Source organism: Phyllostomus discolor, chromosome 5 (genome assembly GCF_004126475.2).
Source record: "Phyllostomus discolor isolate MPI-MPIP mPhyDis1 chromosome 5, mPhyDis1.pri.v3, whole genome shotgun sequence".
NCBI lineage: Eukaryota > Metazoa > Chordata > Mammalia > Chiroptera > Phyllostomidae > Phyllostomus > Phyllostomus discolor.
In genome coordinates this window covers 149,472,772-149,488,427 of record NC_040907.2, presented here as the reverse complement: position 1 = coordinate 149,488,427, position 15,656 = coordinate 149,472,772, and the positions used below count along the sequence as shown (strand labels likewise).

General features: G+C 46.4%; 1 protein-coding gene across 3 annotated transcripts in view; it reads left to right on the top strand.

The window, feature by feature from the left end:
• The window catches only part of BLNK (B cell linker), a 75,345-nt gene that overhangs the window by 33,193 nt on the left and 26,496 nt on the right, over nt 1–15,656 (top strand). For all 3 annotated transcript variants that reach the window (XM_028513827.2, XM_036027082.1, XM_036027083.1), the window contains exons 4-7: nt 4,662–4,702; nt 9,385–9,541; nt 12,225–12,385; nt 14,415–14,496. In XM_028513827.2, coding sequence (XP_028369628.1) covers nt 4,662–4,702; nt 9,385–9,541; nt 12,225–12,385; nt 14,415–14,496 — 441 coding nt within the window. The remainder of the gene's footprint in view (nt 1–4,661; nt 4,703–9,384; nt 9,542–12,224; nt 12,386–14,414; nt 14,497–15,656) is intronic.

The window sequence follows — 15,656 nt, the reverse complement described above, 5'->3', positions numbered from 1 at the left end:
TTCTCTTCTCAGGGTGGACCTGGTGACACTGCCCCCTCACGGCCTCCCCTGCGGCCTCTGTTTTCTGTTCTCTCCCTGAATCTGTCCCCACCACCACACCTGGTCCACCTGCCTTTCTTCTTTCCTCCCTGCATCCCACTGCAGTCTTCCCACCGGTCCCTGCATCCCCCCACCAACTCTGCAGGAGGAGAAATGGGAGGGCCCAGTGGCCCAGAGCATAGTCAGAGTGGAATCAGAGCCACAGCTGAGGCTGTGTGTCAGACGCGCAGCTGTGGGTACGTCCCTCAAAGCCCATGGCTGGGATGCCACCAGCACTGCCCCATGGTCCTTGGTGCTGCTGATGACCCAGAACCAAAATGCTGATTTCATCTCCTCCCTTCACCACATCCACCAAGATCACTGTTCAGAGCCCTTCGCTGTCCTTCCAGCCATCCCTTCCCCTCCCTGGTCTGGCTCAGCCTTTGTCTCTTCATGGCTGAGTTATTCAAGCACCATCATTGTCAGCCTCCCCATCTCCAGCTTGTCACTGGGACCACAGTGTCCACTGTGGCTGGAACATCCCCTTGGCTGGCAATGAACCCTGCTTTGTTTTCCCTCTGGGCATATTCTCCCGTGACTCTCCAGTGCAGGTCGTTCATTCTGTGCATGTCTGTGCCTTACGGATGCCTCCTTCCACCCCTCAGCCCGGCTCTGCTTCTGGGGCTGACACACAAGCCCTCCTTCATCTCCCTTCTCTCACTCAAGCCCCGCTGGTCCTCCAGGGCCCAATTCAATTCCATCTTTGACACAGAGTCTCATGCAGTCTCCCAGCCCTCTCTGAGTGCACCCTTCTCAAGCTTACCCTACACCTGGCCATGTTTCCAGCTGCCAGGACACTTTTTAGGAAATTTTACATTGCCCTGGAGTGTCTAACACACAGTTGTTCTCCTAGACTTTAGGTCTTTTATTACTACTGTACGGGGTGGCTCAATGAGAAGATCTTGAACTTTGGGGTCCTTTTGGCCTGAGGTGGAACCTTGGCTTTGTCCATTAAGCACTGTGTGAACCAAGAAAAGTTTTGTAACTTCCCCAGGCTTCAGATCCCTGATCTAGAGATAAGACTACCTATCCCTCAGGTTACCGCGAGAATCAAGGAGAAAGTCAATTAATAGTAATAACTATCATTCACCGGGCCCTCACTCTATGCTGGGTACTCATCTGAGTGCTTTCCATGTGTTATTTCATTTTCATTCTCTCAAAACCCTAGAATGTAGGTACTGCTATTAACATCCATGTTAGTGATGAGAAAACTGAGGCCTAGAGGTTAAGTAGTTTGCCTAAGGTCACACTGCTAGCAAATGGCAGAACCAGGATTTTAAGCAAGACAGCCTGACCCTGCGTGTCTTGGCCTGGAGCAGATGCTGAGAGGGGAGCCATCATGGCTGTTGTCACATGTCTCATACTGCCAGGTGCTGTGTCCACAGGCTTGGGAGGGCCACATGAATCCCAAAGCCTCAGCCAGGCAAGGGGAGGAGTCCCTCTACTGTGTGGCATGACATTATGACAGAGTCAGTGCAGCATAAGCCCCCAAACAGCCCCCATGACACAATAGTAAAGGCTCTCCCCAACAAGGAGGCCCACCCAGCACCTTAGCTTCCTGGCAGGAGCATGAAATCCCACACCCAAATTATACCACCCAGCCTGTATTAAACTTGAATTTATCCTCCTGAAAATTTCACACACTACACTTGAGGCTTCCTTGGATGTATGTCTTTGTGGTTGCCATATGCACGGCTACCATTAGAGTGAAATAGAATTGGTAGTGTTTTCAGGGTTTACTGAGAATTGTCAATACCTAAGGCAACAATAAGTAACATTAATACAGCATTTACTCTGTGCCAGGCCTTGCAAAGCACTTCACATGTGTTACATTACTTGACTGTATAAAAACATGAGGCTTTCACTATTTTTATCCTTGTTTCACAGGTGAGGCAATTGAACTTTAAACAATTAAAGTACCGGTCCACTGCCACACAGGCAGCAAACACCAGAGCCAGGACTGGAACCCAGGGAGCCTAGTTCTAAGACCGCCACCTGCATGCTGTGGGGGGCTCCCTGAGAGGCTGGAACACCACCCACTACTTTAGATCTAGTACTTTGGCTTGTCACACCTTTCAGCCTGGGCAATGGCCTGCAAGGTTGTGACTTTATATCAGTATGATGCTGTGAGTTCCTTCTGGAACCAAAAGAGGGTGTAGCTGGGAGGTGGGGAGCACCATCAAATAGCCTCTACCACAAGATACTTTGGTTTCTCTACTGCCTCAGTGTGCCTTGATGCCTGGACTGGGCCATTACTGCTCCTCCTCAGTTTTGCCTGAATGCTCAGGGAGGGCCAAGTGGTTCACATGAGATTCAGCCACAGGAGCCAACAGATAACCAGGCCTTCAATCCAGCTCCCACACTAGCTAGCCATGTGCCCTCAGACAGACTTTGCAACTTCTCTTAGATGCAGTTTCCCTGACTGTAAAACAAATCATAACAGCACCTACCACCTAGTGGCATAGGGCAGGATGAAGTAGATGTGACATTGAGGAGCCAGCATCATCTAAGAGGACCTAGAGGAAGAGTGATAGGCTGTGACCAGAGGGACTGGGGAAGACGTTATGGCAGAAGGAAGATGGGTATTTCTGTGGAAGGAGGAAGATGGGCAGGAGGAAGAGCATGAGCAGAGCCGAAAGCCCTCTGCTCTGAACTGGGCATAAGCCCAAGTGCAGGATGGGAGGAACAAGCTGTTGGCATCACTGGAAGTGAACATGGAAAATGGCTGGGAGAGAATTCAGTGGAGGGACTGCAGGCGGAGGCATTTGAAAGAGCTGCTAGGGAGTCTTGAATCTGTTCCAGAGGGAGCCCCTGATAATCCCTGAGGAAAGGAAAAGCATGATCCAACCTCTAAGGAAATAACTAGAAGCAGTAGGAAAAACGATTGGAGAGGAAAGGTAACAGGGACAGGAAAACTAGTTAGGTGGCTACTGTGAACGCATTCACCAGTAATGGATCCCAAAGTGGACCCTGACTCACTGAGAAAAGGTTCGGCAAATACACTTGACCAAGGCAGGCCAGTGTGTTTTATAAAGGTATTTTATAAAGGTTTCTATTTTAAAGGTTGAAACGAAAACATTTTGTTGCCTTAAGTGTTGATTTGCTATTACCCCCAAACTTATGTGCCAGGTATTGGCTTAATGGGAAGAGGATTTACCACCCATTCTTCTTGGCAAACCCCAGTGGTTGCAGTACACCATAACTTGGTATAAGTCAACCCAAAGAATAACTTAATAAGAATGATTTTCCTGTTAATGTCCAAGTTGACCCATTATTTGGCTTGTTTGAGAAGCTCCTTCTTAGCACCTATCATGTTTTTTTCCCATGAGAGGGTGCCATTCCCTAAACTTTGGCCATTCTGGTCCAAAGACCTTCCTGCACGGTTTGACCTCCGCAATCCCTTTCCTTGTGCCTCTGTGGACTCCACCTGGAGCTGGAGTCAGTGGTCAGCTAGGGCAGAGGATAGGAATGGCCACAAAAGGCTCCGCTGAGGTTCTGGGGGATTCAGGGATCACCCACAGGACCCTCGAGCCATGGCTGCTGAGTAGGATGGGACGGGTGCTGGGACCCTCTGGTGCAGTCACTGGACCCACTCTGCCATCTGGACCTACGTCTAGCTGATAGCCTACCTAAAAGAGTAAATTGCATTTAACCTCTAAGTTCAGTTTATGCTAAGCTTCTCATACTCCAAATGTGTTTAGGAGAAAAAAAGGGTCAAATATTTCTCTTGGTTGTCATAATTCCGACCTATTTTATTCTTTAAGATCGAAAACTATGTAATACCTGTCATGTCCATGCTTATACCCCTGTGGAGCCCGGGATGGTGCTCAGACTCAGTGAGGCAGCGTGGTGTGGGGTGCAGAGTGTGCACTTGGAAGTCAGCCTGCAGGGTTCAGCTCCGGGCTCAACTGTCTACTGTCTAACCTTGGGCAAGTGACTTATTTTCTCCAGGCCTCACTTTCCTCACTAGTTTTTTTTAAGAGAGCTCAATGACTACCACTCTCTAACAACATCGCCCGGCATGTAGTAAAGCACTGGATACAGATTTTCTAAATAAAATGTCAAAGTTAGAATGAGAGAGAATCTTAGAAGTTATCTCCCCATTTTATAAATCTGGAAACTGAGGCCCAGGGATGTTAGTTATTCCTGCCCACTCTCCAGTGGGTTGGGAACAGAGCCTGCGTGAGAGTTTAGGTCTATCTGACTGTGTCCAGTGCTCTTCCTACTACAGCATCCACATATTGATTCAAAGAAATCCTTGGAAACAATACAATATGGATTGCAGGTTGCTACTGAGTTACTCTAAGGTTCCCAGATTGTCTCTTGACAAAGACAGACATGGGTCAGATGCACTATTTCTCTGCCCCAGTGGGACTTCTCTACAAGCTTTAAGAAACTGACTTTAAAAAAAAAAGGATTTGAAAGTGAATGAACATCAGATGACTATAAGACATTCAAGGTCAAGTAAAGGGCACCAGGAAGCCCAAGGGCAACGTGTGTAGGTGTAAGGTGCTTGTGGACAGCGAGGAGCTGGCCAGCTGAGATTTACATTTGTGCATTCTGCTTCCTACACGCCATTTCAGAGAGCCCTGCCGACGAAGAGGAGCAGTGGTCGGATGACTTTGTAAGTATTTGCTCCTGGAACTTGGAGGGCACCATTTCCACCAGGGCCCGCGGGAGGCTTTTTTAAGGGTTTGTTTCTGAATCACATGCTGGTGGCCAGCTGTGGCTCACAGAAGAGAGATAGCTGGGCTAGAAGGGCCACCTACAGACAAGGCAGCAATAACCTCACACTGACTGACTTGAGCTAGCATCTTGCTAGGCTAAGAGCTTTATATGCATCAGCTCTCCTACTCCTCACTGCAGCCCTCGGACCAGGCCTTCTTATCCCTATTTCCTGCGAGTATTCAGAGTCCTCACCAGCACAGCCAAAACAGATGTTAAAATGTTTAAATATTTCCATGTCAGTTCAAATGCCTCCCTCCTGAATTCCCCAGTGCCCAGCCCCTCCTGGCCCCTACACAGGAGCTCTAAATAAACCAACAACCAAAGAGTAAAGGCCTGGCACACCAGGGGGCCTCAGGACATTTTTTTTCTATTTAAAATGAAAATTGTATTGAATTTTCTTTTACATGGCTTACCATTACTGCCCTATGTTATTCTCCCCGTGTGTTTCTATTTTTTATTTTATTTTAATCATTGTTCAAGTATAGTTTTCTGCCTTTTACTCCCATTCCAGCCCACCCACCCATCCCTTCCCACTTCCCTCCCATTACCACCCTCCCCCTAGTTTTTGTCCATGTGTCCTTTAAATTTATTCTTTAGTGCCAAAGTTAAAGATTTTGAATATCGGCCCTACCCATCTGACAGGTGAAGAAACCAAGCCCTGGAGAGTGTAACTGGCAGCTCCAAAATTCACCCTCAGGCTGTCAGACCCAAGCCCCAGGCTTTTAAACTCTCCAGGTGCTTGCTGTGACCAGACTGACCTCAGCAGAGCATCGGCAGCCACAGAGTGGGAGAGAGAAGCCTGGCCACGATGACACTGGCAGGGGTGGGGCTATGTCAGAATTAACCATAAACCTCTTCGAGGTGCCTTCACAACCCACAAAACCCCAGCTGCCACTTTTCTCTTAGACTGAGTCTGACAGGGACAAGATATCCTAAACACTTTTCTTCGCAACAGTTATTCCTCATATATCAGTCATGCAGAGTAGTAGCCTGCTCCAATCTGTGAATTTTATATCTGGAAATGAATGGAATAGGGTCTCCACACAACAACACACCATACAAGAAAGCTAAGGCTGAGAGAATGAAAATGACTCGCCCACCGTCACTCAGTCACTCAGAGGCCCAAGATAAGAACCCGGGACTCCTGTCCAGTACCCAGAATTGAGCCTGAGCTCCGCTGTGTATACCACCTGGAGTTCACTCAGAGTACTAGGAGACAGGAGTTCCGTTCTTTTCAACTGCAGAGAAAAGATTTTTTTTTTTTAAAGAGGGGACGAGATGGCCTCTCTACAAAGTCACTTGGGCACGGAGTTACTCTCGGAGCCCCACAACCACTGAGCCCTCAGAGGCACTGCACCTCCGCCCCCTGCTGGCCGCACGTATGGAGTCATGTCTTAGGTGAAGTTAAGAAGCTGGTCCTCATGCTGAGCGAAGCCAAGAAAATTTAGCTTGCTAGCTGGATAAAAAGACCATACAGTGCGGACTTAGGGCATACAAAAACAAACAAACAAACAAACAAACAAAGAAAACCCTGGAGAGGAGGAAATGACTTGTGTCCCAAAGTCAAACAACCAAAGTCAAGGTGCCAGCTATAATAAGGACTGACAAAACATTCACTCATAGTTATTTTTACCTCATTGGATGCCCATTGCACATAGAATGAAATCCAGACTCGTTGCTCACACCTCTGGGAGCGATGAAATCTGGCCCCTGTGCACTTGTCCGGGCCCCAACCCCTTTCTGCAGGGCCTTGCTCATCACAGCCCAGTCCCACCGGCCTGCCTGCAGTTCCTCCTACATGCCAAGCTCTTGCCTGCCACAGCCATTTCAGACCCATGCTCCTTGGGCAGGAATGTGAGAAGGCAAAAGAGGAGACACCAGAGTGCCTTCTCCCATTCTTCCGCAGTCACTCAGCTCCTTCTTGTCCTTCAGGCTTGGTTTCAGTGTCTCCTTCTCAAGAAGGCCTTTCAGGTACCCCCATCCAAGTAGACTCACACCTCCCGCTGCTGTCTGTCTCAGGACCCTGAATGTGGTAGCTTTTTTATCTGTCTGAGGATCTACTTGTTATTTATTATTCACTCTTTGTGTGTCATTGGGTGCCCTTGCCAGTGTATAATTTCTATGAGGGCAGGGACCGTGCTCAGAGTCAAGCATGATGCCTGGCACATAGTAGGCATTCAATCATTGATAACTGATTAAATGAATAAATGGGCAATTTAAAATGTTGTCTTATTACACATTCTTTTCTTCAAAGTTTCCATCAAATTGTCCACATATTGCACTTGTTAAGTGTTGAATAAATGATAGAATTTTGTTTGCCAGGATTTAGAATAATTTGGGAGAAGGGGAGTTTTTTTAAGCTCTCAGAAGTTTGAACACATTCCTTTTTTTTTTAATTCTCTTGATTAAAGAGGCATTCGATGCATTCCCCTGTGTTTAAAGCAGGAGGGGCTCATGGTGTGTCTCCCACAGAAAAGATTTTCCAGATGAAGGGTCAGGCCAGCACTTCCCCCGAGAGCCCATTCCTTCCTCCTCGGTCCCTTCGGAGCCCAGGCAGCAGCTCAGCTTATTCGTGCATCCACGGCTGTGTAGTGGGCACTGACCCTCTAACAGGTCCCATGCTGGGTCCTGGATATGCAGACTCAGCGCTGTCCTCGTGTGGGTCCCCATCTGGTAGGCAGCCCAGCATCAGAGGAACAACTGACACACAGTCTTTCTTCCTCTACTTCTCTGCCGCCTCTCCCAAAGTGGTCCTCTCATTCAAGCTGCCAGCATGCTGGGCTGCAAGGACCCCAGCGTCCTCCCCAGGATACACACTGCTCCTCAGCCTCCAAGTGATTAAGTATCAGAAGTCCCATCCCTGCTCTGTGAAAACTGAGAGAAAGTAGAATGCCCAAACCGTCTCCCATCAGGTGCCTGCATCTGGGTGCCTACTGATTCTCTCACTTTCCAGATGTTCATTAAAGCAACTGCTTCTCAGCACTTGTACTGATGTCTCCCTGAGAAGTCACCCCAGCTGTGACTGGGTCCTTGGCCTGGATGAAGAGGGTGCCAGCCACCTCATGCTGGACTAGATTAGCTTTGGGAAGCCAAGCTCTTGCCCTTTAAGCCTCCCCGCTACCGGCCCGACCCCCTTTCTCTCCCACTTCACATCCTAGACCCCCTGCCTGAGAACACTTCTCCAGAGCACAGATTGCAGACAAATTACTCAACACTCGTGCCTCAATTTTCTCAACTATAAAATGGGATTTTTTAAAAAGTATCTCATGATTGTGGTGAGGAATAAATGAGGTATACAGCACATAGAAATGTCAGTTATAAGAATAATATTATTACTATCATTATTCTCTTCAGGCCAAATTCATGTTCATGTTCAGGAAGGACTTTTGAAGCCATCTGCTATTGCTGAGATTGGGATTTAGGAAAATGCCCCTACTGGAATTTTCTTATCTCATGCCACCCACCTCCTCTCCCACTCTAGGACAAGGACAGGCCATTCCCTTTGCAGCCTCCTTTCCCCTTCCTTCTTCCTCTGTTCACTCTACTCCTCCCCCTTCTCCCTATAGACTGAGGAGGAAAGCACAGACCTCACTCTCGTGTTAATTCACTAATTCACTCCAACACACTGAGCTCCTGCCAGGTGCTGGCCCTGTTGCAGGCCCTGAGGACAGAGCAGGAAGGAAACACTACACCTGCATCATGTACACCTGCATCACATACACCTGCATCAGCATTATAGTAAAGCAGACAGGCCAAAGGGCAGGAGCATCACCCATTCGCTGGGAAGTCACATATGGATCGTGCATTGGGTCAGACAGGGTGGTGTGGGGGGCAGTGGACACAGAGGTCAGAGGACCTTTTCACTCTTGAACCAGATATTTCTTGAACTAAATACACTCGTATGTATGCATGCTACATATATAAACTGTCTCCAAACAAAATGCACAAGATGCTAGTAATTCTGTTTGCCTCTGGGGAGAGGAACTGAGTGGCTGGGAAGGAGTGGCTGGGAGACTTCATTACAGCCTTCTGAACTGTTTGATGTGTTTTTCAATATTAACTTAAATAAGATTTATATTTAATAAGAGAAAGAGAGTGGACTTTGAGTCCGTTTGAAGCCTAGCCTCTCTGGTTTACCAGCCCTGTTTTTTTTGTTTTGTTTTGTTTTTTTAACTTCATCTCCTCAAAGATATTTATATATTCCTGTGTGTCCCCTTCCCCTCTCCTTATTGAACTTAGATTTTCCCCAACTGTCAGCATTCACAATAAGTAAAACCTATCATTACTCTATTTTTCTGTCTTCTTAAAATATATTTCCTCTCCAACTGTTCTTTGCCCATGTAGAGTTTCAGCCATCCTGCGGGTTAAAGGGTCCACCTGTCCACCCCCCCCCACCTCACTGCCACTGCTTCCACCCCTCCATGACCACTGCGGGCTGCCTACGCTTGGTGGGCCAGCCTGTCCAAGCCTTGCTTCCTCCTCCCCACACCGGGGAGCAGCTCCAGCCACCTAAGGTGGGAGCTGTCCTGACGACTGAGTAGGCCAGGCACTGAGCATGCCATCTGTCTGCACTTGCAGGACAGTGATTATGAAAACCCAGACGAGCACTCAGACTCGGAGATGTACGTGCTGCCTGCCGAGGAGACGGGGGATGACAGTTATGAGCCACCACCTGTCGAGCAGGAGACAAGGACAGTTCACCCAGCCCTGCCCTTCGCCAGGGGAGAGTACGTAGGTGAGGCCATGCCTTCAGTCCCTGGTGCTCAGTGGGGACTTGGGGGCGGGGAAGGGGATCAAGCTGAGATGGGGGGAGGGGGGAATCTCCCATTGGCATCTCCTTCAAGTGGGTCATCTGGTCGCTCACAGGTAATGGCACCCCAGGTGGCAAACTTGCCCATTCGAGGGGGGAAGTATCCTTCCTGAATCAGGAATAGTGGAAACAGGCAAAAGATAAACAAGCACACCCTGATGGCTGCTCGCAACTCCCGACAGTCTGAGAAATCAACCCCAAGATTAGTCCCTACTTCTCTTCTGGCTTCCTGTGTACAAGGTTCTGAATTTTCTCTTGAGACATTGACACAGAAGGAAGATGACCACCAAGGAACCCAGTGTCTACTAATGCCCTTCCTTCTTCTCTGTCCACCCCTACACTGGCTGCCTAGGACTGTGGACTTTTAACTGGGGGTGAAGGTGGAGAGAGGAGGTTTAAGCCTAGAATTAGCCTCATAGGTTAAATGGACACAGCTCAGGGCTGGCCTCCAGGCCTGAGTGTGGCTTTTAATGTCCCCCAAGAAGAAATTTGTGTCCCAGTCTTAGGAGGGGTGTGTGTCAGTGACAATCACAATGATACTCACATTTCTACAGACTGTCCTTACCTGTACTGCCTCCTCAGGCCACCAGGCACTGCTGCTTCATGCCACAATCTATTGAGCACCCATTATGTGGCAGAGCTATGCTAAGCGCTGAGCATCCAGCAGCAAACAAGACAGACACACCCCCAGACTTCTTAGTCTACAATTTTGTGCTTTTCAGCTGCGGCCTGCTTTACCTTCTCAATAATCTTGAGCGAAGCATTCACCCCCCACCTTACAAAGGAAGCACGGGAGGCTCAAAGGCGTGCACTAATGGGCCAAGGTTTTATGCATGGTGGTAGAGCTGGGATGCAAGCCAGTCCATTCAGCCCGCAAAGCCCACACTCTTCACTGCTCTGCTGTGCACACCTCCTACCATGTTTTTAAGTGACTGTTTAGTCGTTGCAACAACCCTGGGAAGGAAGAGGCCGTGCTAGGCCCATGTTACAGACCAGGAGACCACAGTTTGGGGTGGTTAAGTGGCTCATCACAAGCACACTCTTCAAAGCCTGTCTTCTAGGTTTTGCAACTTCTGATGCACTTGAATTTTACATTAACAAATCTAAGTAAACTCCAAGACCTGTAAATAAAACTACAAAAACTGACAGAGTAATAGGTGCAGCAAAATAAATGCCCTCCTGGCTGTGCACAGCCGTATCATCCAGAAAGAGGGTGCCAAAGAGGCATCCAATGTGAAGTTAACCACATACCTTCAGCAGACACGTGGGCTGAGGGCAGGGGCAGCACCAGGAGGAGATGGGGGCATCACAGGCAGGGCAGCTACATCAAGCTGGGCGTAGGCTGTGGCAGGAGGAACCAGCAGGAAGTCAGTGTAAGCGCCTGTGCTGTTCCCAGGATAGGGAGCACACCAAGTTATTCCTATGCTAAGATTTTCCCACAATGCATCAGTTGGAATCTGTGCTCACAGAATTGGCTAGGCAGATGCCATCCACCACCTTATGGTGGCAATATCAGTTCTATTTGTTAGGTGTCAACTCAGCCAGACACCCTGCCCCTGCTGCTTTCATTACTCTGTTCCTGATCCCTATAATACCTCTCACGTGGATATGATGATCCTCACTTTTAGAGATTTTATTTATTTTTTTAAATAGGGGAAGGTAGGGAGAAAGAGAGGGAGAGAAATATCAATGTGTGGTTACCACTCATGAACCCCCTACTGGACACCTGGCCCACAACCCAGGCATGTGCCCTGACTGGGAATCGAACTAGTGACCCTTTGGTTCACAGGCCAGCACTCAATCATGGAGCCACACCAGCCAGGGCTATCCTGACTTTTAAAATGAGGAATGTGAGTCTCACAGAGCTTGAATAATGAATAAGTAGCCCAAAGGAGTGCAGCTAGTGGGTAGCAGAGCAGCAGACTAAACTCAAGCCACTTGACTTCAGAGCCTGGACTCCTACCCTGACACCTGCTGAGGACATTCCTGGGCAGGGGAACCCATGGATTCTCCATGACTTGAGGGAAATCATTGAGGGGAGGGCCATAGGTTCATGCAGATGAGCAGTCACAACCCTGAGTACACCTTAGAATAGCCTGGGGACCCTGTAAAACCTATAATGCAAGGTCCTTACCTATACATTCAAACTGGTTATGTCTAGGGTGGGCCTTGCCTGGGCCTTGGCATTTTTTAAAAATCCCAAGTGGTTCTTATGTGTAAGTGAATTTGAGGATTTCTGCTCTTAAGATTCATAGAGCAAGTGAACCCATAGGGGAGCAAGTTCTCTTAGACCCCCACATTACCAAGGTCATCATCCACTCTATTGGGCAGAACACTGGGCTATCGGCTCTCCTGAACCAATGGGTCTCCATCTCTCCCTTGGGAAGATGCTTTTGATGAGGATCATCTTCTAGTTTTTGTAAGTAAGTCAATGGGCAGTTGAAATTTTTTACCTAACATATTATTTTATTCTTTTAAGCAATGCCCCAATTAATCATTTGTGGCTGCTTAGGTACTGGAGGTTCTGTACTTTCTAGATCTCAGTGATTTCCCCCTGGAGCCCCTTTCATCTTATATTTTGTTGTTGTTGTTTGTTGTTCCTTTCAAGACAATCGATCAAGCCAGAGGCAGTCTCCACCCATCAGCCAGACCCTTCCCAGTAAGCCCACCTGGCCTTCTGCTAAGGCCAGGCTGACCTCCACTCTGCCAGCTCCAACTTCTCTACAGAAACCTCAAGTTCCACCCAGGCCCAAGGACCTTGAGGATGAGGTAAAGTAAATCTGTCTTATGGCTTCCCCGACCGAGCAGAGAGCAGGATGTAGGGTGGGGCGGGGAGAAAGGTGCCAGGACAGTCTGGACTCAGGCAAGACTTTCTTCCTCCATCCCCGCTCTCCATTCACCATTAACCACTTTGCCCCTTCAATGCCTCCCTCTAACTCGCCAATGTGATGCTGGATAGGTGTTTTGCTTCTCTCTCTAACAATGGTATATATGACCTTATTGTAAGAATTTTCAATCTCTAGAGACGTATAGTATAATATCAATACTGGATCTGTGTCCCTCTTATTACCCTCTTTCTCTCCCCTGCTTTCCCATGACTCTTCTCTTTCCTCTGTAAGATAGTTCCCTGTCTTTATTCTCCTTTGCTTCTCTGCCCTGCCCCCACCTACCTTCCTTTCCTCCACCTTCTTTTCTCTCTGCTCCTCCATGGTCCTCCTCTAAGATGCAGAGTGGTGGCATACATAAAGGAAACCCCTCATCTGCAGGAAGAGCTGATAGCAGTACCTACCTTATTAAGTTGTTACAATGATTAAGTGACACAACACATACAAAGTACTCAGATGAACACCTGGCAATAAGTGCTCAATAAATGTTTGGTTTATGTTTCACTCAGTACCCACCTTGGTTACCCACCAAGGCAGGTTGTAAAATCACTTTTGAGATCTGATTACCTCATATCAATGTAAAAATCACTCCCTCCCTATATTTATAATTAATTGATTATTAGCAAAGTTGCCAAAACAATTCAATGGGGAAAGAATAGGTTTTTTAGACAAATTGTGCTAGGATAACTGTATAACCACATGCAAAAGAATAAAAGTGGTCCTCTGTCTGACACCATATACAGAAATTAACTAAAAATGGAACTTACACTTAAATGCAAGAGCTAAAACTATTAAACTCTTACAAGAAAAACATAGGAATAAATCTCTATGTCCCTGGGTTAGGCAATGATGCCAAAAGCACAAACAACAGAAGAAAAATAGATAAAATGATACTACCAAGAAAGTAAAAAGACTACCTATAGTATGGGAGCCAATTTTTGCAAATTATATATCTGTTAAGGTATTTATATTGGGAAAATGTAAAGAACTCTTACAACCCAATAATAAAAAGACAAACAACCTGATTCAAAATGAGTAAAGGAGTTGAATAGATTTTTGTCCGAAAAAGATGTACACATGGCCAATAAGCACACAAAGAGATGTTCAACATCATTAACCATCAGGAAAATGCAGATCAAAACCACAGTTGGATACTACTTCATACCCATGATGATGGTTGGCGTCAACAAGACAGATGACAAGTAGTGGTGAGCACGTGGAGAAATCGGAAGCCCATACGTTGCTGGTGGGAAACAGTTCAGCAGCTCCTCAGACTGTAAACATGGAGCTACAACATGACGCAGCAACTCTATCACTGGGCACATTCCCACAAGCAATGTTCATCTGCACAAAAACTAGTACATGCATATTCATAGCAGCATTATTCATAGTGGTCAAAAAGTGGAAACAACCCAAATGTCCATCGACTGATGAATGGATAAATAAAATGTGGTACAGTCATACAATGGAATATTACTTGGCCACAAACGGGAATGAAGTAGTGGTATATGCTACAACATGATTGAAACTTGAAATCATTATGCTAAGTGAAAGAAGTCACAGAGGACTACATATTGTATGTTCCATTTACATGCAATGTCCAGAATGAACAAATATTAAAGACAGAAAGTAGATTATTGGGTGACTAGGTCATGGGAAAGGGTAGATGCGGAGTGACTATTGGGTACAGTGTTCTTTTTTTGGGTGATGAAAATGTTTTAAAATTAGATTACAGTGATGGTTTTACACTCTGTAACTGTACTAAAAATACTAAACAATGCACTTTACATAGAGAAATTTAATGGCATGCAAGTTAGATCTCAGTAAAGATTATTTTTTAAAAATCACTCCTTCCCTTACAATAACCTATAAATGTACAGCAGTTTTCTCATTCATTCCTGCATTTCTCTTAGGCTGATTATGTGGTCCCTGTAGAAGATGAAGATGAAAACTATATTCATCCCACAGAAGGCAGTTCACCCCCATCTGAAAAAGGCAAGTGTTTGTAGTCTTAAGCCCCTGAAAATTTCTACCAGTTGATGGAGGCATACAAGACTATTTGGTAGCAGGCACTAAGGGGCTCAGAAATGATAGTGCCCAGTCCTCTCTCCTCTGTGGCCACAGCGTTTGCCTACTTTGACAGGTTGAGCAGAGGCATCAGTGAGTGAGCCATCTCTGTGTTTCATAGTCTTTACCTTCTTCCTCTCTCCTCTACCATGGTTCATTTCCTTTGTTAAATTATGAAAGCTCCTAAGTGCTTATCATTAGCTGTGCTCACCTAGAATGGACTTATAAAACCTAATACTCACAGTCACTAACTGCCAGGTTGGTCTTACAAATATTGCACCAGGAACAATTTCTGCAGAGGACTGAAAGATAAATGAAATAGTAAAATATGCTGTGTCCTGATTCTTTAAAGTTAGTGCTATTTCAGAAACATGTTGTTTGTAAACCCTTCACAGAATAACAGATGCAATTACAAACAAGTTATCTTGAAAAGCCAGTGCCACACACTCTCAGTGGAACAGTCCCTGTTTACTCTGGATATAGTCACTATGAAGAATGCAATCCTGTGTAGTGATACCTCTTCAAGTAACATTACTCATCGAACAAACTCCACTTGAAAGTAGCAGTACTCAGTTTTTATTCTGCCATTATGTCGCAACTCTCTCCTTCATCCCCTAAATACCACCAATGGCTTCAAGACCCACCTGAATTCCTGAGCCACCCATCACCATGAAAATAAATGCATGTTAAACATCCCCTCCCAAACAAACCCTGCAAAACACAAAAGAAATGGTATGTGTCGCTTGTGGCAGGGAGGGTGGGGCTATTAATTTGACCCCTCCACTATTAGGTCTAATACACATCTCCAAAATAAACAAACAAACACCTCTTTCATCTCCCAGACCTCCAGTCTGGCCAAGGAAATTCCAAGCCAGTATTCACTTTAGCAAAACCCCTATCGCAAAATATTTTATTATTCCTTTAATCATGAATATATTCATTCAAAAGGTGTTTCTTCTGAGGAGACTCTTTTTAATGGCTTATATGTTTAATAAGTATGTTTCCCATTCTTTGCTAATTCTCTGGTCTGATCCATCATGTTCATGATGTATTTCCCATACGTGTGAACCTCCTTCGGTAGACTGCAT